This window comes from Achroia grisella, unplaced genomic scaffold, assembly GCF_030625045.1.
Source record: "Achroia grisella isolate CSIRO2021 unplaced genomic scaffold, CSIRO_AGI_Agris_v1 utg1248, whole genome shotgun sequence".
NCBI classification, from domain to species: domain Eukaryota; kingdom Metazoa; phylum Arthropoda; class Insecta; order Lepidoptera; family Pyralidae; genus Achroia; species Achroia grisella.
Genome location: NW_026712607.1, coordinates 2,038,765 through 2,063,805, shown reverse-complemented (window position 1 = coordinate 2,063,805; position 25,041 = coordinate 2,038,765). Strand labels below are relative to the sequence as shown.

The window sequence follows — 25,041 nt, the reverse complement described above, 5'->3', positions numbered from 1 at the left end:
TTTTAGTAATTTTTAGACTATGTAATTTATAGATGACCACTCATTATTTGTTTACATCTACCCCTTCAACTTTTAGCAGATGAGACTCTGATAGTGATGGTATTGGAAATAGAAATAGTATTTCTATTTCCAATACCAGACTTTCACCTTTATTCAAATGAACCTAATACCTATAAGCACTTTTAAATAGTCATATTTATTTTATTCTACCACTAAAGAAAGAGAATACCTAGATTTAGAACGAGCTACACATATCAGACCTACATTACTATTTTATTAACTCAATAATTTATTTTCTAATCAAATACGTTCTCGCAGTAATTAACTAGGTATACCAACATTTTGTTTATTAAAACCAATGATTGAAATGGGCGTATTTGTTAACATTATATATTGCCAGCTTCTATGGTGTAACGGTTTAGCACACCGCTTTACTACCGAACCATAAAAACATTTGTATTTATGAGTATGATTGTTTGTATTTTATGGGTGTTATATATGAATATTATCAATGTATTTACAGAAAAAACAGATTTAAGTATAGAGGAGCGAGTGGTAATAGCGCTCACCGGGTAATTGCGCTCGCCTCTGTAACTTTATCAAAATGGAATGTAGCAACACGCGCGCCGCCACGTTGCTGAAAGCAAGAGGGTAGGTAGCCCTATGTCTATCAGTTGTCTAGTACCCGTAACACAAGCTCTGCTTAGCTTGGGACTTAATGGCGCTGTATATATTGTTCATGTGGTGGGTGTATTATTGTATTATACATATAAACCTTCCTCTTGAATCACTCAATCTATTGTTAAAAACTGTTTTAAAGCCCGTTATGTAGTTTAAAAGATCTAAGCTACCAGACAGCGGAAGCAACTTCATTGTATACTATGTAAAGATACCTTAAAAAACCTACTGGTAACGCTGAAAGTGACTCTTAAGAAAATATGTACATTCAGTAATTAAATAATGTTAAAAATTGTTTTACTCTTAGTTCAAAGATATTCAAAACATTTGCTCACTGTTTCTTAAATTTTAATAAAAATATAGCCTACATGTTATTCTGATACATACACACAGCTATATTACTGTAAAGTTTCATCAAAATCCATTAAGTAGTTTAGGCGTAAAAGAGTAACAAACATCCATACTCATAAACTTTCTCGTTTATAATATTATTAAGATAACATTACAATATATGTAAATACAAATAACAGAAGTACTATTATGTGCAAGTAACAATATTGAATACCGAAAGTAACTCGAGAGATGCCATTAAATAGGTTTAAAAAAGAACTACACAAATGACTCGTAAAAATACTGTTAGGTACTCTTTGCAAGAATTGGTTAAACATATAATCTTTTGTGTTTGTAATGTAATTTATTTGTAAATCATCAAGAATTGTAAATTGCATGCCTCCTGAATATGAGGCGAATATTTGTACCTAACACGTGTAAGATCTATCTACGTATATACTTCTAAGTTAGAAGTACCTACCAGTATTGTAAAGCGAGTACAAAATAGGTAGGCGTCTATGTATCCCAATTTACACGTGCGTATATTTTAATTTATAAGTCCATTATAATATGATTTTGAGTTAAATATTCAGTTCGAAAGCTTAATGGCGTAGTGGGTTACTTCCTTTAATTACACCCAAGAGATCGTTACTTCAAATATCTTTTATTTCAAGAGACGACACAACGACGATAGGCCTAGGCTATATTTGGGCATGTCCAGTGTTACGCTAACATCGATAGATTGTAATACCTCTGGCTATTCCATATAGTTTAGCAGTCGTGACGGTATATAAGTTTCAGATTATATAAATACATAGTATAGAATCTCATATTTAGGGAAATAGAATCTCGTATAAGGGTATTGAATATACACTGCTGACTTATTGTATTAGATGACTATGATGTCAGATCACTGTAGCGAATTCACCAAGAATAAAACAAGGGGATTTCAAGAGGATACCTAGATTTTTAAAGGGATATTATAATCCCTTTAAAAACCTAGGTCCACCTTATTTTCCTATGGCAATTCAGAATGGCTTAAGCAAAAGAAATATATACTCATCTGTTAAATAAATCTTCAACAATGTCATAAAAAGGCACATATCATTGACTGACCATATATTTCATCATAAAATATCTTGAAACAGTAAAATGATTATGATAAATAAATAAAATTATATAATATTATAAATTATGATTTTAATATTTTTGATCTCAAGTGAGAATACTAAAATTGATTAATATTAAGTGCTTGATAATTTGTATAAGTATATACATATAATTTAGTGTATTTATTTCAAAATTAAAAATGGGCAATTGTAAATTATCATTAATAGTAGGTTAATCACAATTTTTATAAATTGTGATTATTTTTAATGATAATATTTAGTTTGTATTAGATACATATTTAGATTATGTTAAGATGAAACTTATAGAAAATACAAATATATCTTTTTTATTACAATTACTTCACTCTCTAATTTTTTTTTTTTACTGTTTAGAAATATAGATATGTTAATAATATATATACGTGTATACATAATCGAGTTAATAGTATATAGATGCTATTAGATGGAAGATATTAATTTAATAAAAAAGGAATAAATAAAATATCAAACTGTAATAAATATCATCATAAAAAAATTGTATAAACTTTATAGGTATATACTACATAGAATACAATAATATTCTAATGATACCATGTAACAATAATAATGATTATTAAATAAAAAATTAGAATACAAACATTTTTTATTTTCTTGATGATGTAGACCAATACCCAAAATAGGTAGAAAATATAGTTATTCTAAAAAATATTGTTTATTATGATAATAATAAGGAAATGAGTGTACTCGTAAAGAATTGCATTTTGTATTAGTATCTTTTCCGAAAAACAGTGTTTTAAAAAAGTATCTAAAACCCCATGACAGTGACATTTCCCGCGAAATATCGAATTTACAATTTAGGCTCTGGATTGCATTCTCTAGTAACGACAATTTCACTGTGAACAAACCGTTGTCAAATCGCAAATAACGAATGTATCTAACTCACTCGGTGTTCCAGTCACGTAACTTTTTTAATTTTAAAACGGGATTAAAGTGACGTATTATTTTTTTTAAATGCCTTCCGCGACGGTAAAGAGCATATAACATTGTAATTATGCGTTTAGTACGTGATCCCATTTAGATCTAGAGACGTGACCTCTGGACTGGATGATAAAAGTAATTGCTGCATATCTATGCATTTAGTATCTAATGTTTTTACTCTAGTCTGTTCGAATTGTCTGTTTAATTAAAGTATGTTGCTATTTGCGTACGTTTTGCATGCGCTTAAATTTAATTTATTTTATACAGAACGAAATAACATAATGGTCATGAAAAAACGGCACCAATCTGCTGTATAACGTAATAGAAAATTGGATTCTGAAATCTATTCTAAAGTTTGAACCGTAAAGTCTAATTCCAAAAAATCCAATTATTGCAGAATTGTATTAGATGTAGTTTAAAAATAATCAAAACTAATTTTAAAAGGAGGTAAGTTTGTGAGATTTGTAATACGATACTACGGATACGATTTTGAAATTTCATTTAATATTGAATAGCTCTTTTATCAAGGACAGTTATAGGCAATATAACATCACGCTGACACCCATAGGAGCGGAGCCGCAATAAAATATAATGCAAAATTAGGGAAAATGAGAAGCAGATGAAGCTTCGCGTATCAGTTAGTATTAAATATAATTATTAAATAGAATACTAACTGTATTCTGCTATGATTTATAAAATTGGAACTTCTCATTATATTAATACTTAAACCAAAAACTTTGTCCCTCTTTACCAAAATTGCGCGGATAGTCTTCCATATAAAATGTACACTTATAGAAGAAGAGTGCATAATGCTATTATCTTTTTTCAAGTATGTGTAAAAAATACTTTAATTCCATAAATAAAAACATTACACACACTACTCTGTATTTGACACACAATATTCTTTTGTTTAAGTGTCATTGCTGGTTCAAAGATCTTTTTATATTTTTATTATGCTCGAATTTCGACGACTAAGTGACTATGCATTAAAGAGTCTAACAGTTTTCGGGTAAGCATTGTATAGGTTCTCTATTCCTATTATTACAGGGAATTCATTAATTGTAAATAGGCAATGTAGCCGGTGATTGTAATTTCTAACAATTCTAATCTAGCTCGAATACTAAACTCCTTTTATTTTTTATGAAGATACTTACTGTATGCAACAGAATACCTATCAATCTTCTAAATTAAATTTCGATGCGGAAACGCTTCAGTAACGTGTTTTCCAATTGAAAAAACATTGCAATACTAGGTTTTGATTGAATGAACAATTCGTTGCATACCGCATTGGAAATGCAAACAATTTGTATTGTACGCCTATGTGTATGTATTTATATATAAGGGATATGATCGATAGTTACAAATATTTTAGAAACATCGATGTTAAATCTGCAATAATATCGACAAACAAGGTCATAAAATGATATGAGTCAAATAGTATCCGATACCCCATGACCTGAAAAAGGTCATTGGAATTTCAAAATGGTAGGTAGGTAGAAGTAAACAAATAGGCCAAGGGGAAACATCGATTTTTCTGATATCGATATTTATCATATACTTATAGATCGCTATCAATGCTATTCGATGCTGTTTTAATATTACAAATACAAAATACGAAATATAGGACCTAAGATTTTCTACCTATTTATTTTTCTACTTTTTTTATATTACTATGCCTTAGGTATGTGTGCCTTTAACGCAAATAAAAATCTATCTAATGCTTAATAATTCTCCCTTTAAAACAGTTTAAAAAAAAGTGAAATTACAGAGTAAAAGGTATGTTCTTCAAATTTAAAATATCTTTATTAATGTAGGTCTATTACAGACTCTTATGATATGTCAAATCTACCGTCAGTTCGGAATGATTTCGAAATGAGAAGAACTGACAAGTAACTCAGCTCGTATTTTTTTTAATGTTGTACATATTTACAATAATACTATATGATTTAAACTCAAATTTGGGAGAATAGAGTAACCACCAGTATATGCTATATAAAAAAAATCATCTTCATCTTAGTATTCCGGAAAAGATACGCATGAGGGATGCTGCGAGCGCTACATTACGAAATGATATCCGTAGTGCCTATACACTATAGGTATTACCAGTTTCCAAATTAACTTATATTAAGGTTTAATAAGGGTCGGCAACGCGTACTTGGTACATACAGTTTTATCCGACTATAGTCTATGGTAACCGTTTACTATCAGATGGACTGTATACTTGTTTGCCAAAGTCGTAATATAAAGAAGAACAATTAGGTGTGTCGTCAAATTCTTTGCCAAACCAATTGCATAAAAACCAACTTTCATCCTCTTTGCTTAATTTACACTACCATAAACCACATAATTACTTTCAGCTGAGATTGAAACTCATCTCCAACATAAACCCTATCACGGGCGAGATTCACAGGTACGTTTGCATACGGAATTTGTAATTTGAACAGCGGACGGCCAGCCAATGGCCTACAATTAATCGTGGGGTTGATTCAACGGCGGAATGCCTAATTGCATACCAACACTGCACTTAACAGATGACTCAAAGCAATTTATGACCGCCATATTGGATTTTGGTGATGGATGATGTGATTAAGATCAGGTGATAAGTTGCTTGTGCTCTACGTATAGTCATCCGAAGCATTTGAAATCCCTGTGATAAAGTGTGGTGCATACCTATATTGATTTACCCTTACTGCCTTACTAATACTATAAATGCTAAAGTAACTGTCTGCCGCGCTTTCATGCCAAAACTACTGAACCGATTTAAATAAGATTTTGTACATAGATATAGAATTAGCTGTAAGTTTATATTGTGTTATAATTAAATAAATAAAAATAAAATAGAGAGATGAAAGGTTGTATAGAAGTATCATTTGTCTTTTTTTTAAAGCTCAAGGCTAGAAATTTATTTTTTAGGCTGTTGATTAAATATATATAAAAATTTACCTTTGAGCTAGTAGGTTATGTAAATAGTCTCAGTAGGTAAATATTTTTTTTAGATACGGGTGACGAGACGCCTAACCACTGGGAGACTGATACTATTTTGGTAGGCAGATATTTAAGTACCTACTTTATTCAGTAGTAGCTTTTGCCTGCGGCCTCGCTCGCGTTAATTTATCCCCTTAGGGGTGGAATTTATCAAAATCCTTTCTTAGGGGATGCCTACGTCATAGTAGCTTTATCCATGTAAAGTTTCAATCCGATCGGTTTAAAATTGACAAAGTTTCATATAAACTTTCATGCCCTATTTTATGCCCTTGGGGGTAGAATTAATCAAAATCCTTTCTTAGCGGATGCCTACGTCATAATATCTACCTGCATTCCATATTTCAGCCCGATCCATCGAGTGGTTTGGGCATGTCAGTCACCTTTGAGTTATATATATTTATAGATTTAAAATAGAAATTAAAATTGTATAATTATTTATTAGTTTAAAAGGATTATAGTATTTTTTTTAACACATCCGGTCATAGACAAACATAAAATTATCATGTATATTAAAAACTCTTGACGAAATGTTTGAGCCTCGCAATAATTTAAAAAGAAAGGAACTGTGACCACTCCTGCAAAAGTTCCCGCTCTATTTTGCCTTTTTCCCGCCAAAAGGCAGAGTTTGCAATAGTGTTCGTGTTCATTACAGCGTGTGACGTTTTTCCACGATTCCGGGCGGAGGAAGTATTAAATGCAAATAACTGTCAAGAGTCGGGTACCCACGGGATTTTTATACTTTTTTTCCTGTACTCCACTCACGCTTTGTCGTAACTTTTTCCTGTAGATAGTCTTTTTTGGGATTGCTTAACGACAAAACATAATGTCCTTTCTTTAGCAAAGTCTTTTTTTTTTCTTATTTTGCTTGTATTTTTTTAAAAAAGAATGGATCATATATTTTTCACTGTATAATAAGATAAAGTGGTAAATAGGAACAAATTATAAAATACCTGTAGGACGGATCTTTGGTTACTTTTTCACGTAAAAACTATGGTACACAGTTAAAATATATTAAATATTATGTATTAAGTATATTATTATTTATAATATGAGTATAGAATATTTTATCTGTTTCGTAGACTTCTTTTATATAGTTCATATAAAAGAAGTCCACCAAAGTATAGTTCATCATTTTGAATTTTGAATTTTTTTGAAAAGTTATTTTTTAATATTATCCCACATATCTCTTCTGATCTGTTTGAGTGGGAGAAAATTGCTCAAGGTGTTAAGTCCACCAAGTGCAACTTTATTTATTGTACTTTATAATAGTTAGTGTATTAGTACTTTAAAGTATTAATATAAGTACTTACACTAACTAAGTTTGTAAACTAAATTTGTTTTTCTTTTTATTCACCTTAGTCGTTATCTAATAACATATAAAATGATCCTAAATAAAAGAACATTCAACAGTAAATATATTCATGTATTCAGCTGAAAGGCCTGGGGGTTCCATTGCAAAAACTTACAAATTGTTTTTGCCTGAATAACGTTTGCCCTTTGACTTTGCCGGTATCGTCCGTTTTTTACGGGCCGTACAAGTTAATACGGGCCGTATGAAACAAAGTTTGTGATTTCAGTTTTATTAGGTTTGTTTCAACATAAATAAGGCATTTATAACCTTTGAAGGCTTTTTAAACCACTTTTTTAAACTTTAAAACAAAAAAACAACGCAAATTAAAATAGGTGTAGGTAACTTTCATTAGTTAATGTATTTCAGAGGAGTGGGTTATAAAATTAGGAAATAAATTCCTTTGGAGTTTTTTTATTAATTTTATTATATGACAGAATAAACCTACTTCTTTCCTTAGTTTGAAAGTCAACTAATATCTAAATGTACATATATATACTAAATATATGCAGGAATGCGAATGTAAGAGGAACTCAGACATTGGTTCCTGTCTGTATCTGATAAATAGACCGGAAATGTATCCAGAATTATTTCATATAATATAAGATTTTTATATAATAAATGGTAATTGGCCAATATACCTATGTATACATGTATATATATATATAACACCATGAACTTGATGCTCGTGGCACTACTCGTGTCACAGAAATAGCACAGTAGTTTCTAAGGAGAAGGGGGCGCGTTTTTTTTAATATGGATGGCTGACGGGAAACCAGTGGAGGATGATAAGATGAGCATGAGGTCAGGTCAGTTAGCCTATCGTGACAAATTTATCACCAGGGGTAACCGCGTGGTTGTCAACCAGACCAATGATGTGACATTGATCAGGTTGACAACCACGCGCCATTAATGTACCATACATTGCTACCAATAGGGTTATTAGTCGACATTACTAACAATCCCTTCCCTCTACGCTGCAGTGGTTCGATGATTACCCGTTACGCTACAAGTTGTTTACAGCCCTACAACTGAATCATTTACATGTACAACAATATTAACAAGAAGCTTCATATATATCCTAAAAGCAAAATAAAATGCAAAAAATTGTTATTAAAGTGGTTATTAACCCTATCGTATGAGGATACCGAAGGTTTGTTGTCTGTTCTGAGGTGATAGATTAAGTTAATCTTATATATTTGTTTGATTTGTTACTTTGGTGGGATGGACAAGAGATTTTCGGTAGTATCTAAATTCTTTACACACCCTCTCTCACACACACACACACACACACACACACACAGCCACACACACACACACACACATATCATTAACTATATTATATACCGCAACTAGCGACACTTTATACAACTTTACCTCACAAAAACATTTGTTAGATCTATTAAATACCAGTAAGTCCTCGGAGAGAGCCTGGAGATCTGTAGTACAGGTTTCGACTTAGTTCAGACTCCAGACTCTCACAAGGAATAGCTTGTAAGATTAAATACATACTTTTGTTACTTTGTCAATATTGTAAGTTTCCTTGTGAGCAGTAAATAAAGATTGTTATTATCATTTCCACTACTAAACTGTCACAAGCATAACACACAGGTGCTACAGACATATTTGTAAAACGTCTAAACCACTGGCCATACTTCTAGTCACGTGACATTTGCAATTTAGCCGGCGACGGCAATAAATCGCTGCGCACGTGAGGAATGCTTCATTACGACTCACCATAGTGCAATGGCGCGATAATGTTGCAATGCGGTTGAATTGTAATCCAGATCGTGAGATAAGAACTATTACTGAATGCTGGTGATACCGCAATCACTACGGTAACGATTTGTATGCTGCAGTATTTGTTGAAATGTTACTGGCCGCATCAACTTACATACAGAGTAAAGAAAAGCTATAAGCATTATAAAGAACACATGTATAGTTACAATAAGATCTTATTGCTGAAAGCAATCTTATCAAGGTTTATTACGGACAAGCTTATTAGCGACTTAGCTAGTGCCCGCGACTTCGTCCGCATGGTATAGTGACTTTGACCAAATAAAGAAAATATAACTAGTTAGATTATGACACAAAAAAGTTTTATCATTCTATATAAAAAATGAAAATACTTTTCAGGTAGGTACAGCAAAAAGGAGATAAGTAAAAAATAACAAACTTATAATTAAAACGAAGAAAAATAATAATAAGTAATTAAATAAAATATATGTAAATAATAATAGTCATATATTAAACTAGATACACATGCACTAACTACATACCTATTATAAACTACGTAAATGGTTATCGTGCTTCTATACAAATTTAGTTTAGAGAAGGGAATGGCAACGCATGAGTGGTGCAAAGCTGCTTTTCAAGCTGTTTCAGTTGGAGGGTGAGATAAAACAGGATAAGAGAAATGGCATCTTAGATTTCTATAATAGCAACGTATTACATTATACAGAATAAGGGGGGAAGGAAATTGTTATTAATGTGGAATTTAAAATTCGCTGGTATAAACTAGTAAAGTACGACATTAAATTACACAAATATTCTGGACAGCATGAGGATTTTACAAACAAATTCGAGCAGCTATCATTCTGCCTGCGTCTAGTTTATAAAGGGTACTGTTATTGATTTTCAACCCAATCTAACAGGGAAGTACAACACTACTGTGAAGGATGGAGACCAAGATGACGAGCAAAAGTAAAACGGCACCGTTGTAGTTGAAGAATAATTGTGTATTAAATTTACTTATGTCATATAAAAACAATATAATATAATAAAAAACATAGATAATAAAAAAGGTATAAAAATAGTTCGCAACAACTACCAAACATAAACATTACCAAATAAAATCTAAACCAAGTCTGCTTGGATACATGTCTTTTTTTTATTACGCAGTGCTTTAGACCTGTAACACTATGACCTGCAGATTTATTGTGCTCGCCCTTATATATAGTTCGCTGCCCAGATATTCTTAAGAGCGATGGTTTTTATCTCCTCAAGATAGAGTGTGTACTCTCTATAGCAGATATTTCGTTTATCTGTGTAGCCTACAACCACATAGGATTCGGGCTGGTGTTTCCTAGTTAATTTGGCTAAATCTGCGATTCATTGTCTTAGATACTCGAGTATTTTAGCTACCAGATCCAGCTTAAAATGGAAATAATAGAATAGGAATTAGAAAGCAAAATATGTAATGCTATGCCATGCCATAGGCATCGCACTTTAGTTCTCAGATCTGTCCTCAAAAATACTATGAGTCATTTGTTAACAAATAGTACACTGAAACTGTCAAATAGTACATACTATCCCAATTTGTTTTAAAGTTTGATAGCAATTGGTATAACCAACCAATAAATAAACCAAGATTCGTCTTATCTTAAGTAACATCTTTCATATTTAATTCTTTCATTTGTGCCATTTTGACAACAAGGCGTAATTTTAAATCTGCTTTTAATAAATATTATTATATTGACCAAACGAACATCTGAATCATGATGAGTCATAAGTACAAAAAGACATTTTCAAATGTAATAATAATTTATTATTTAACTAATACATTTATTGTTACGTTTAAATCCACTACCCATCATCAAAAACAACCTTTTTACCTTGATACGGTAGTATACCAGATTGACGCTTCTTAGCTTCCCAAGATGGGTGCAATTTTTCTTTCTTATCCTCATTTTGATCAGATTTCATATCACTGGAATTCGAAAACTTATTACTAAGTCTTGAATTTGTATTATCATTCATATTTGACTTGCCATAACCAAACCTTGCTGTTTTACTTTCATTATTATCACTCTGGTTATTAAAGTTGTTGTTTAAATTACTATTAAATTTATCACCATTATTATAACTACTTTTATTTTGGAAATTGTCACGACGAGGTTTTATTTTAGGAACATGTCCAAACATTGCAGCTCTTCTTAGTTTTCTATTGCCTTGTTTGTGAATTTCTTTAACTTCATCAGGTTGTCTTGGCTCTGCAACTGATAAATAATTTTCTCCTGTTGCTGTAATGAAAAATGGATCTACTACTTTTGTATCAGCTACAGGGACTAAGTCTGTATCTTTCTTAAATTTTCTTAATAAAATCTTTTCATTAAAATTCTTGTTCTTATTGTCATCTTTCACTTTTTTCTTCACATGTTCAGTTGATTTCGACGGTTTTCTATTCTTACCTTTGTCAGTATCAGTATTATTCCTTTTATTATTACAGGTGATGGCATCATTTTCAAATTTATCAGGAACAAATTTAACAAATTTCCCGACATCTGCTGTCTCATTAACAGTGTTATCTATATTCCTATCTTTCGCTACAACATTAATTGCTTTCTGTGTATTTTCAGGAGAGTCATGCATATCATAATTATTTAAGCTTGTATTTTCCTCATTAGAAACTTCACTTTGATCTACAGAAGCAACATCTTCATCACCAGACTCCTCTACATCACCAGACTCCTCTTCATCGTCAGACTCCCCTTCATCACCAGATTCCTCTTCATCAGATGCTACCATTTCATCTGAGGTAGCAGTTTTAACTGTTTGTTTAAAATCAGTGTCTAATTCAATATCTCTTACTTCCCATTTCCCTTCAGAATTTACAACATTGCCTTTCTTCTTTTTATTTTTGTCATTTGCTTCTTTTTTCATCTTTATTCTCTCTTGTCGAGACATAAACAAGTCTTTTATAGGAATCCCAGCAAATCTATCTCTGATGAATTTATACTTATCTTGCAATGACTTATGTAGCAACAACCTGGCGCATGCTTTCTCCTGGTTTACATTTGGCTTATTCAAGTAGTCATTCAAACTACCTGTGTGTGTTATCATAAATTTTGCTAATTCTTTAGGTTTTATTTTCTGAAAAAAAATCAGGTATTTGTGATTAGTGAAGATATTTATAAGAGATAGTTTATAAATTAATTAAAAATAATATAAATGATATATAGTTTGAATTAGTGTTTTCATAAATAGCATTTATAGCACAAACTAAAAATAAAATCAATAGACCATATTCAAACATGACAATATTATTATGAAACCAATACATTTATGCCCAAATTATGTTATATACTGAAATTGAATTCCATATTTGATTTCAGTATATATAAATTAATTAAAAACAATATAAATGTATATATAGGATATTACAAAAAATATAATATGTGTTACATCACACATTAAATAGGATGAAAGAAAAATTTAAAAAAACATTCAAGAAGGACACAAATATAATAATAATATATGAAATTGGTCCAAACAGAAGAACATTTGTGATAGTACGTTGCTTTAAAATTAAAATCCGTAGAATTTTGTAATTTCTTGGATAACTTTATCAGTAAGTTTACCTGGACAACAGCAGTATCTGCTTTTTTTTGTTACTTTTAAATTTTTGCATCAGTTGTTAGTTCTTTACGCCATATTTTTCTACAGACCTTTTTCGTCTGCAAGTTCCGTTTTATGCTTTTCTTGTAAAGGATTTGTTTTTTTTTTTATTTTTCCACAAATTACATCCACCACAAAAACTTGTGTAAAACTGATTTGTAGATTCTGAAAAGCCTCTTTTCTTCCAAGTACCGTCACCTGACACAATCAATTCATCCTGTGGTTTTCCTGATTCTTCATTCATAGTTTTTCTTGCGTAACAGATTCACCTGACACAATCTTCTTCTTCAATAAGATGACCTGTAAATGGAATACATATTACTATATCAACAATCAAAAGCTGAAAAGATTTACGTGACCTTAATCGCATCGGAGATTAACCTCAAATGCATTTCCGATCAACGGCCTGAGTTTATAACTGATGTCACAGATAAAATAATTTTAAAGCAGTGGACTGCAGTAGACACGTCACTTTTACAAGTTTTACATATAACTATTTCAGATGATGATGATGATGATATCAACAATCAAAGATTTTTGGCCGAAGCTGTAAATACTCATTTTGTGAAATGTACACAACTAAAATAACTTCGTCAATAGAAATTTCTGTTTAAGTCTGTAGAAACGTGTCTAAACTTGTATAAACAAATATATTAATAAAAGGGAGGCCAGGTAATGTATGTCACCGCTCCGAGTTATATAAGTTTGTATAGACATGTTAAGACCTTTTTTCAACCCATCACATAGGAAGAATATGTACATGAACTACTACATGTTGCTGTGTTAAAAGTAGATGGTGATATTATTTTGTTTTGCTACTTTATGCATTTTCTAGAAATAAATCGCTTTTTAGTTTTACAATCAAACATCACTGGTTGTTATATTTATTTACCACCAGAGGATGCTTATAGGTAGCATACAAAATTACCACCACAATTTTAACATGTTAGGACTCATATATTTAAATATATTTGGTTCTAATAAGTATACTTATACATATAGTATAGTATAACTATAATGAGTTGACTGCGAACAGGGATGAATGGAAGAGAAAAACATATTACGCCGACCCCAAATAAATGGGATAAGGGAGAAGTCATCATCTTCATCTTCCTTATCCCATTTATATAGGGTCGGCGTAATATGTTTTTGATGATATAGTTTACTTAATATTATATTATTAGCCTCAAATAATTATGTATTATGGTGCTCTGACATTTAAGTGTTTATTAATTTCTATTTTTTTGTAAACTGTTAAAGTCCGTGGAACATTATAATGGGTGTAAAGAAATTTATACAGTGTTTTTAAAAATGAGGTTGTATAGTATTGAATGGACATGTGTGAGCCATAATGAACACATTTAAGGAAGAATTGATACAGTTTTAAAAAATAAAACATCAATTACCTCTGTATTAAAATCTTGTTTAACTGCACCAACTTCCATTTTTACATTTATTCAATAATATTCAGACACTTTAGTAAGGTTATGTGAGTTATTGACATGTTTCCACAACAATATAATTCAATTAAGACAGTTTAACGTTATCGCAACATTGTCATTAATTTCTAATTATGTTATTATGTAAAACAATAGTATTCATGTAAATATAAAAAAAAATTTCCATAAATGTATTTCACAAAAAATAAATATAATTTTACGAAATATTTCTACCGAAATTATCAACTTCAAAGTATGTCAAAACCTGCTAGGACTGACATATTGTCATTAATTGTCAGTCATGATGTGTCACTCATCAGTCAGTAATAAAACTCATTGTCTATGGGTCGAGAGTCGAGACATTTTTTATTTAATGTTTTACGGCTACGGGTGCCAGGTGTTGCAAACATTTTGAATAACATTAAAAGATTTTAAATTGCGAGATTTTATCCAAATTATAATCCTACAGTTAGTTAGTTTCTACAGTAGAAGTGTTAACTGCACTAACCACAATTGGTCTGTGGTACTGCCACTGTCAATTTTCTACGTAGATAGGAGTTTTATATGTATAACGAGACAGATTCGGATAAAAAAAATAAAAAAATATTCTTTTTGGTAGAATCTGTCAAACCAAGAAGTACGTAAAGAATTTTCTAATATTAATTTGTTTAAATCATAATAATCTTTTATAATTTTATGTACAGAATATTAATTTTGGTTTATAATAATAGCCAGTGTCGTTATAGGTCCATTATTTTTTTAGCTAAGGTTTATATTATTGCAATTTCAGCATGGCGCCGCGGTTTGAAATTGCTGTTGGTCTCCGAAAAGGCCATAAAACAACCAAAATATCAGCCGGCAGAAAGGGAATTACAGATAAAGCTATAAAAATCAGACCAGCAAGACTGAAGGGTGTATGTATTTATTTTTATTAAAATTTTAGGTTATGTTTGTGTTGAACAATTGACCATGACATGATTGCAATGATTTTCATTACAGTTTACGTTTTCACGAACCTCTTTACTTTTAAGTTAAACTTAAAAGTTTCCCGAAAATTATTACATTGCAATGTTTTGATATACTAAAAATGTATTTATTTACTATTTCAACGATATCCTTCATTTCATCTAAGTTTATATTTGCTGTTTAACTCTATAACAGTATAGAAACGCTACAAATTTATTTCTATTGCTATTGTTTTTCTTTTTGTAATACAAAAACTTATTTATTTTCTAACATTAAAAATAAATCCATTATTCTAATAGTGAAAAAATACATAAAATGGCTTAGATAATTATTGCACTTAACTGCACATACAGACTGGAATATATCAACCGTCATCTTTCACAAGTTACAACATCTCCTACCATAATTTCAGACCTGTAAACATTCTGTCAGTGTTAGTATAAAGTATACTATTTTACTTTTCAGCTGCAAACAAAACACTCAAAGTTTGTCCGTGACTTAGTACGGGAGGTAGTTGGCCATGCTCAATATGAAAAGAGGGCTATGGAGTTGCTGAAGGTGTGTACAATTTCAATTTTCTTAATTATGACATTTTTGAAACAATATTAGTGTATGTTCTTACTGAAATGACTATCTAAAGAGAAGAAATTGCTAGAATAAAAACATTTTTGAATTATTTGATTATTTATTAATATAGATTATTGTTTTTGTCTTCTATTAAATTTCATATCCAGTTAGTAACTAAGGATTTTCCACAAGAGAACATTGTACTGTATTCATGATTTATGAATTCTGTTTTAATTGACAAGTTGAATTTCCAAATTTTAATTGAAACTTGCTATAGTACAAAGTATTTTTTTATTTAACAAACCTAGTATATTCAATCAAAAAGATATTTTTAATTTATTATTAAGTTACTAGGTACCTGCCCCAGTCATGCACAAATATACATATAAATATTCCCCTTTAGTCACTACCTACCTATTGCTAAAACTGCATTAAAATATAGTGCATAGTTTAAAAGATCTCAGTGAACAAACAGCACAAGCAACTTCATACAAAGGTGAACTTAATAACGTAAAAATTTGCATCTCTTATATACAGTGGACATAATCAGGCCGTTCAAGTATTACATAAGCACTATGGTGGGGCAGGGGGTCTTATTTTGCATGACATGGGGAGTAGGCGAGTTTAGTCTCTTATAGTCATCTGTAGTTATTTTCTTTTTTACACGTATGGCAACCCTCACATTGTCTTTACTAAAAAAAAACAATACATTAAAAAATGTTTTACGTAAGCATAGAGGGAGGGGGTAAGAGCTTTTTTTACTTTTGCTGGCTAGGAAGATGGGGGGGGTAAATAATTGTAATAAATCTTCTTACGTAATACTTGAACGGCCCCAATATTCCATGTTGTAAAACCTATAAGCCCTATACTCAGCAAACAAATAAATTAAATTAAATGAGAAAATATTTTGATTAGGTAACACATACAGCAACAGTCTCTAAAATTGTTTTCATTATAATTTTATTTTTTTATATAATTTATTTACAGGTGTCAAAGGACAAGCGCGCGTTGAAATTCCTGAAGCGTCGTTTGGGCACACACATTCGCGCCAAGAGGAAGCGTGAAGAACTCAGCAATGTGCTGGCGCAGATGAGGAAGGCGGCCGCGCAAGCCCACCACGCCACCACACACACTAAGTGAACTGTAATAAACTAATGTAAATCCACATTTATACTTTTTATTTTACACTCATATTTCATTTGCCAACTGTTCTGTTTCCCCAGGACATGTCCTAGTTTTTGTAACGTTCCAGGACATTCTGAATAATTTTTAAGCTGTATCCTTGGTTTTTAAACTTTAACATTTAAATTATATGTAATTTATTCCATATTTTTGTACTGAAAATATGATTATATAAATTTACTAGCTTTTACCCGTGGATTCGATCGCGTTAATTTATCCCCTTAGGGGTGGAATTGATCAAAATCCATTCTTAGGGGATGCCTACATCATAGTAGATTTATGCATGCAAAGTCTCAGCCCGATCGGTTTAAAATTGACAAATTTTCATACAAACTTTCATCCCCTTGGGGGTAGAATTAATCAAAATCCTTTCTTAGCGGATGCCTACGTCATAACATCTACCTGCATGCCAAATTCCAGGGCGATCCGTCCAGAGGTTTGGGCTGTGCGTTGATAGATTACTATGTCAGTCAGTCACCTTTGAGTTATATATATATTTAGATTTAATTGCATTTAATATATTTTTAGTAAATATTAATATAGCTATAATTTAACTATAGCGATGAGAAAAAACTCAGGTCAATTAGCCCAGAAAAAAATAGATATAATAGGAATTAACCAAATTAATACTTAATCCAAAGCAAATACCATCCAATAATGTATTTATTCATTTATATATACAACAATGTTTCAAAATTAGCAATGCATAACTAGAAGTTAAGAGTTATCTCTGACAAAAGGGTCATTAATAAACCACAATGCTTTCCAGAAAAATTATTTTTATATATAGAGAAATCAAAAGTATATATATATATATATATATATATATATATTTAGCAAAGTATATAAAGGGCCAATAAATTAGTATATGATTCATTGATTCATAGAAGTACACTTACAAAGACTACAAAGGATATTTTAGCCACTTATGAATGTCAAGTTTTTTGTTAACATTCATAAGCGGTATTTAATTAATATTTTTTTCTGCCCAGTTCAAAATACAGATTCAATTTAGAAGAACTGGCAAGAAAATAAACTAATTTTTTTTAAAGCCTGTTTACTTTCATTGCGTACTTATCTATATAGGTGTCTGTCTAACGTTAAATGAAAATCTTGTGCAGGAACAACTATTGCCATAATATATTTGCCATTAAACTATTTACTAGTAACATACATTTGACGGATTTGGTGGTTTAGGCGTTTAGCACACCACCTTACTTCTGATGGTCGCGGGTTCGATTCCTCGGACGGCACAAACATTTGTATTCATGAGTATGATTGTTTGTATCCGTATGTGTGTTTTCTACGTATATGTAATTACGAAATGTCGGTGGCAAAGTATCTAGAAAAACACAGCCTTTGGAGTCATGCCTTTCATCCAGATGATCAGGATAGTATTAGTATGTAATATTATGTTATCTGTGGTATTAGGCGATAAGATAAACATGAGGTCAGGTCAGTTATCCCATCCTGATGAAATTCTCCATGAACTTTTTTACAATTCACACAGCGTCATCTAGACCCAAGTTAAGCTAGCTAAAGCTCATGGGTACTAAATAACTGATACAAATACATAACTTTTTTTTAAATACCTACAGGGAAAACACCCAGAACGATACAGACAATCATACTCATGAATACAAATGTATATGCCGTGAAAGGAATCGAACTCGAGACCATCGGAAGTAAAGCGGTGTGCTAAATTACTAGACCATAGAGACCGTAACTTATCAGGATGGTTTCCAAGGGGAACAACGGAGTTCAACCTGTCATGGTACATTGCTAGCAATGGGTTCATTAATCCATATTACTAATTAATCCCCTATTGACAATCACATAAAATATTTTTATTATTTATGTAATTTTATATGTAATAGTGTATATTAGTTTATATATTTGATATAATAATAGATATAATCCATATTATATTTGTTTTTCTTTATATATTAATCACCGCCTTATTATTATCTCTGATCAACGCGACGGTCACCATAAAATACAGTTTTGTGTCCCATTTATGTTTACTAATCCGGTTGTTTTGTAAAAGTGTATCGCTATTACATTATTGTGACGTACCTATTATATATTTATAAGAAATAGGGGGTCCTACAGGTCTCAGCGATAACCTATTTTGATAACTAACGTAAATAACGTCAATAAACTAACAAATCTGTTGAAAACAATTCAAGGTTAATATACCTATTTATAATGCAGAACAATAACAAAATTACAGCAATTACGTGGTATATATTCCATACTAATATTATAAATCCGAAAGTCTGTCGGTTTCCTATAACGGCTAAATTGATCTTAATAAAATTTAACAAAATATATATTAAAAAAGAATAGAAAAAAAGTTTCACAAGAACAGTCATTATTTATACTAATAATAACTCTGCACAATTATTCACTGCTTCATGTAATCCCAAGCTTGTTTTATGGGTATTAGAGCTAGTGATAGTAATAATTGTTTTATATTATGTACATTTACGATATACATAGAATACATCCATACCAATACAAACAAACATACTAATGAATTAGTTTGCATCGTGCAAAGAATCGAACTCGCGACCATTGGAAGTAAGGAGGTGTGTTAAACCGCTAGGCCACCGAAAACCAGACGATCCCTAAAGTGGATTTCATAGAATCAGAATTTCGTGGAACAGTCGGCAGATATCAAAGTACTATCAACTATATATTATAATTGTGAGGTTTAAAGTTAAATAAATATAAATAAATTACGTATATAGTAATAAAAGAACTATCTTCTGCCTCGTTTTTATTAAGGTCTGTGCACAATGTATACCTAATAATGACGTGTCCATGCCTCACAGCGCCATCTAGTTTCCAAACTAAACAGAACTTACTCTATACCTAAGTACTACATAAATGTTACAATTAGGTTTTTTTTCGTAAATCATTAGATACAGAAAACAGTTAGACGAGTAAAAAAAATTATACAAATTTTGTATCACACAAGAATATCACACACCCATCGAAAATAAAACGGTGTGTTAAAAAGCTACGCCAGCTAATGCAGTGAAAAGTAATATGTTCCTACTTTTGCAGTATGTATATGAATTGGCACTAGGTACCTACTTATCGCAATTGCGCATCTTACAACTTTGCTTGTTTCTGCAACTCTCCAACTCAAATTAATGACAGATAACTAGGTGCGAACTATTATGATTTGACTTGCTTCTGCAACTCTAGAATTGATAATATATTTAGAACCGCAAACCCATTGCGACTGAAGCAAAACTTAGCAATTATGTATTGAAAACCACAATTCATGGATATAATCTTTACATTAATACGCGAAGCAAAAACTTTGTACCAGAATGCTAATATATTTTTAAAGTATGCATAAAAAAACATTACTCACATTACCAGTTATTTGACACACACACTCATATAAACTCTTTTTATTAATTGCTACTCTGTGGTCAAATTGAGAATATATTAATATCATTTGTTTACAGTCTTACTGAATGTTAAATTAATTATGGTCGATCACTGGGCGACCATTATTTTAATTATTTATTCAGTGGGTTTGACTTATCATAAGAGTCTATATTTAGACCTACGTGAATAAAGATAGATTTGATTTGATTTAGGAATATATCTATTTATCTTGCAAGTCTCATAATACAAAAGTAGTTAGTTATTGTCACAATTGAGAATTATTGGTAACAGCATTAAATAATAGGACCCAAATCGTACTGGAATAACCTACCAGAGCTAGATTGTCAGTAAAAGTCTACTGCGTGAATACTACGTCTAACCTGTTTCAACCGCCAAGCAGTTTGTTTTGCTACCTGCGTTTCGGTAGTACGGTGCAGTTTAGGGGGTAAAATTGCTGGATAAGAGGCATGACATCTTAGTCCTCTGGAATATCAACGCATGTGTGGTAACACCGGTGTCATATGATCACGTTACATCGTTAGTACTGTTCATATACATAGTCGACGGTTATCCCATATCATCAGGTTGTTTGCCATTCCAATACATCAACAAAAGCATATTCGTTTCTTCTGCGGTCTACTCTAAGCTTTAACAACATATCTAACACGGTAACGGTACTACAACGAATTGTAGGGAGTCAATGGCCGATGTAGTATGCCTTTTTATGGCCGTGGGTCTTATCGACTATGAATAGGCGCTCGTATAATTATGTGACGCAATTTTCTAGTAATACCTTGTAATATTACCCTTACGTATACGAATTTAGGGGGGGGGGGGGTTGGCCCCATTACTAACAACGTAATATGTCAAGATTGGGGGAAGGGAATTGCTAGACATGTACAGGTTTACACCAGGGTGATTTCCACGCGGTTGTAATCCATTATAAAACATGTCAAGTGTTGCGGGTAAATGATACTATGTTGCTGGTCGAGACGATGTATATTACAGATGATGATAAACTGACAATGTGTACATAAAAATAATGATCTTATATACTAAATAAAAGTAGGAAAATGTAAGGTGGGGTGACACAGTTTAGATACAGCAGTGCCTAGTAGACAATATTGAATTTGTCTTACTAGACATTATTAAATGCAATTATTATTTTGATGTATCTAGGTGACTGTGTCCCATATCAAGCATACCAACATCATCCCCCTGGTGAGCGTCAAGGTTAATGCCTAGTGAATTCCTTTAATTTCCTGATGGTTTAACTGATCTGACCTTATGATCATCTTATCATGCTCCACTGGTGCTACGCCAGCGAATATTGTTAGAACAGATGTACGAGTACCATGTACCATGTACCATTATCATCCGCGCACTTAGATACTAACTGCGAAGCATACCTCTTATTTATTTTTTATGAAAAGAAATTTAACTACGTTTTGTATTAAAACAATTATGATATCTTTTTAAATATTTGCATACCTACGGGTTACTGTGTTGCATCTCATGTACTTTTATTATATCGTAAGATCCAAACCTGTACCATGTAGCAAGGAAATAAATAAATCTTATATATAAAATTCTATCACAATACTAGTTACCATCCTCCTCCGAGGCTTGACCGATTTTTTTGAAATTTTATATGCATATTCCGCACGTCTGAGACCCCTAACATGTTTTTTATTGTTTGGACAAAATTTTTTAATTATTTTTTTTTAATGTGGCACTAAATTACATACAACAGTAAATATTCGCCCTTCTACCATCCACTCTTATTTTTAATAGCGATTTTAATTTATACGGCAAAACAGCGTCTGCGGAGTCAGTTAGTTATTATGAACTTACAAAAAGATGTACCTATCTAACTATTTATATCCGTTGTCTAGTACCCATAACACAAGCTCTGCTTACCGTGGGACTGGCACTGTGTTAATTGTTAAGTGTTATTTATTACTAGCTGTACCCGCGTTAGATTTCAATATATAAATTTCAATAAATGCCTATGTGTTATTATTCTAATACATAAACTATATTACTGTAAAGTTTTATCAAAATCCGTTCATCACTTTTTGCGTGAAAGAGTAACAAGCATCCCTTTCACATTTATAATATTAGTAAGGATAATAATATCCATTCTGTATGCCTCTAAAAATCGATACGCGTCACAAAATACGTTTTGTTTGTGTAATAATGTATAGTACGATATTTCCATTGATTGTTCATAACATCGCATGTCGAGAGTGGAGACAACGCCGACGCTGCCACTCAGTAACAAACAGTTTACATCATGGCGACCTCGTGGGTCAAGTTTCAATACCTACTGATATAGTTTATGTTATGATGTAACTTGCGAGACGAAAACTGAGCCACTATGATTATGTGGCCTTATCAAATAAGATCTCATTACGAATATATATACTAGCCGTGCCTGCGGGGTCACCCTCGTGAAATTTATAGCCTATCTGTTATTCTGATGTATAAGCCATGTTATTGTTAAGTTTCATTAAAATCCGTTCAGTAGTTTTTGCGTGAAAAAGTATCAAGCATCCTTACTCACAAACTTTCGCGTTTATAATATTAATAAGATATATGTTTTAATAATTACTATTATCACAGGAATGGTTATTATACTTATTATCATAATAAAACTACTCCATTGGCATTACTCCACGCATGCAGTAAGGAGGACTGTTTTATTTTTTCAAGTCTTGGCCCATCTATGAATCATGTGACGTTGTATAAAAGGTCAGAGGACTCAGAGAAATCGTGTAAAAAATTAATTAAATCTATTAATTATTATGTTACATTTACATATCGTAACTAGCGGAAACCCGCGTCTTCGTCCGCGTAAAACTGACCTTTTTTATTCATTAAAATAAAAATATATATAAATAAAAGTAGTCGATGTTCCTTGTTACAACACTAGCTAAAGTACCGTCAATATCAGTCTAGCTATTTTAGAGATAAGCAAGAACAAACCGATAATCTATTTCTTTCTAATTATTTTTTTATTATGTATCATATATATTTTAATACGCATTTCGTCAAAAAAAATTAATATGAAATTACAACAGACACTTTACTATATTTACTTGTAATTTGTATAGACATAGAATCATGCCACAGAATATTAATTTACACAGATAAAATGAATGAAATAAACAGATTTATTTACACAATGATTGTATAATATAATTATAGTGTAAATAAATGTAGAATTACTTTACTTCATAAATAACTATCTATGAATATCATTATCAATCACATACATTACGTACTTATTTACATAAAAATATGTGTCTAAAAATATAGTTCGGAGGGCATAATACGATACATCTGTTATCTATATTTGCTTCATTGTACATGCAGGGAGTTAGAATTCTTATATTTCTTGAAAATATTTTTTTATTTTCTAGTCGAGTAACTAGAAACAAAGGGGCAAATAATTTGATATTCTTTAATGCATGGTGCATCCCTTATATGCACCGTGCACTAACTGCTATAACAATATACCTATATTTAAGAAATTACGGGCCCCAGCCTCGTGGCTAGTTCGACCCTGATCCAGCTGTTCTAACAATATGCCTACGTGGAAGATAGGTTAGGATTAGCATGAAGTCAGGTCAGTAGGCCTATAATGGCGAATTCACCAGGAATTTACTTGACGGTCTCTGTGGTCGATTTAGAACACCGCGTTACTTCTAATGGTCGCGGGTCGATTCCTCGCACGGTGCAATACATTTTGTATTGATGAAAATTATTGTTTGTATTGATCTACTTAGGTGTTTTCTATGTATATGTATTTACGAAAAAAAATGTCTATGTATTTATATCAATTGTCTAGCACCCATAACACAAGCTCTGCTTACCGTGGGACTAGATGGCGCTGAGTTGGTTGTCCAGGGTAATTTATTATTATTATTAACTACAACTAGTTTCCAAGAAGGACCACGTGGAGTACAATGAGATCATTGCTGCCCATTACTAACAATCCCCTCCCCAGCTAAATTTTCTAGTGAAAGGTCAAGGATAGGTCAAGAGCATACGTATCCTAACGTAGCTGTGTAGGCGACACTGGTACTAGTACGGCAATTAAATATGTACTTACAGTCTAGTGAATAAAAACCAGTATGATGAAGGCACGAATATATGAACCGACACATCAAAAAAGTCCTCAACGTACTTTATTGTCCGTTAGAATAGAATTAAGTTAGGCAATAATAGGTACTAACTGTATGAGAATAACGTACACCAGTCCGCAATGTCCAGCAAACACTATTTATCCTCCGCGGACGCGGAAATATTAGTCTGAGCACGTGCTAAACCTAAACACATCGTAATATTATATATGGGAAAGTGTGTATGTTTCTTTTTTTGCCTTTTCACACCTAAATGGTGTTAAAATTAATGATTATACTTTGAGGACGCATATATGCTAAAAGTCGTATAGTACCTGCATATTATCTTTTGGAGAGCAATGGTGTCTGAGATACAGGCTTGGTCTAGTTAGACACTACTACACTGGACTTGGCGCTAAATAGTTTAAAGAACTACTTGCAACTACTACATACATAATATATGGAAACTTAGTTAAGTCCATTTTGTAACTTTTTTGCACAATTAACCTATTATTATTGTATAGTAA

General features: G+C 31.7%; 2 protein-coding genes across 2 annotated transcripts; one reads left to right on the top strand and one right to left on the bottom strand.

The window, feature by feature from the left end:
* Positions 1 to 10,973: 10,973 nt before the first annotated feature.
* On the bottom strand, positions 10,974 to 14,505 carry LOC131854918 (uncharacterized ENTR1 family protein-like). Its single transcript, XM_059206101.1, has 3 exons — positions 14,232 to 14,505; positions 13,087 to 13,125; positions 10,974 to 12,300 (listed from the first exon to the last, which is right to left on the bottom strand). The coding sequence occupies exons 1-3, from the start codon at positions 14,268 to 14,270 to the stop codon at positions 11,014 to 11,016; spliced, it is 1,365 nt and encodes a 454-aa protein (XP_059062084.1). The 5' UTR covers positions 14,271 to 14,505; the 3' UTR covers positions 10,974 to 11,013.
* Positions 14,506 to 14,792: 287 nt separating this feature from the next.
* Positions 14,793 to 16,982, top strand: LOC131854886 (large ribosomal subunit protein eL36). Its single transcript, XM_059206068.1, has 4 exons — positions 14,793 to 14,901; positions 15,055 to 15,178; positions 15,696 to 15,788; positions 16,785 to 16,982. Exons 2-4 carry the CDS (start codon positions 15,056 to 15,058, stop codon positions 16,935 to 16,937), a joined length of 369 nt encoding a protein of 122 aa, XP_059062051.1. The 5' UTR covers positions 14,793 to 14,901; position 15,055; the 3' UTR covers positions 16,938 to 16,982.
* The last annotated feature ends 8,059 nt before the right edge of the window (positions 16,983 to 25,041 follow it).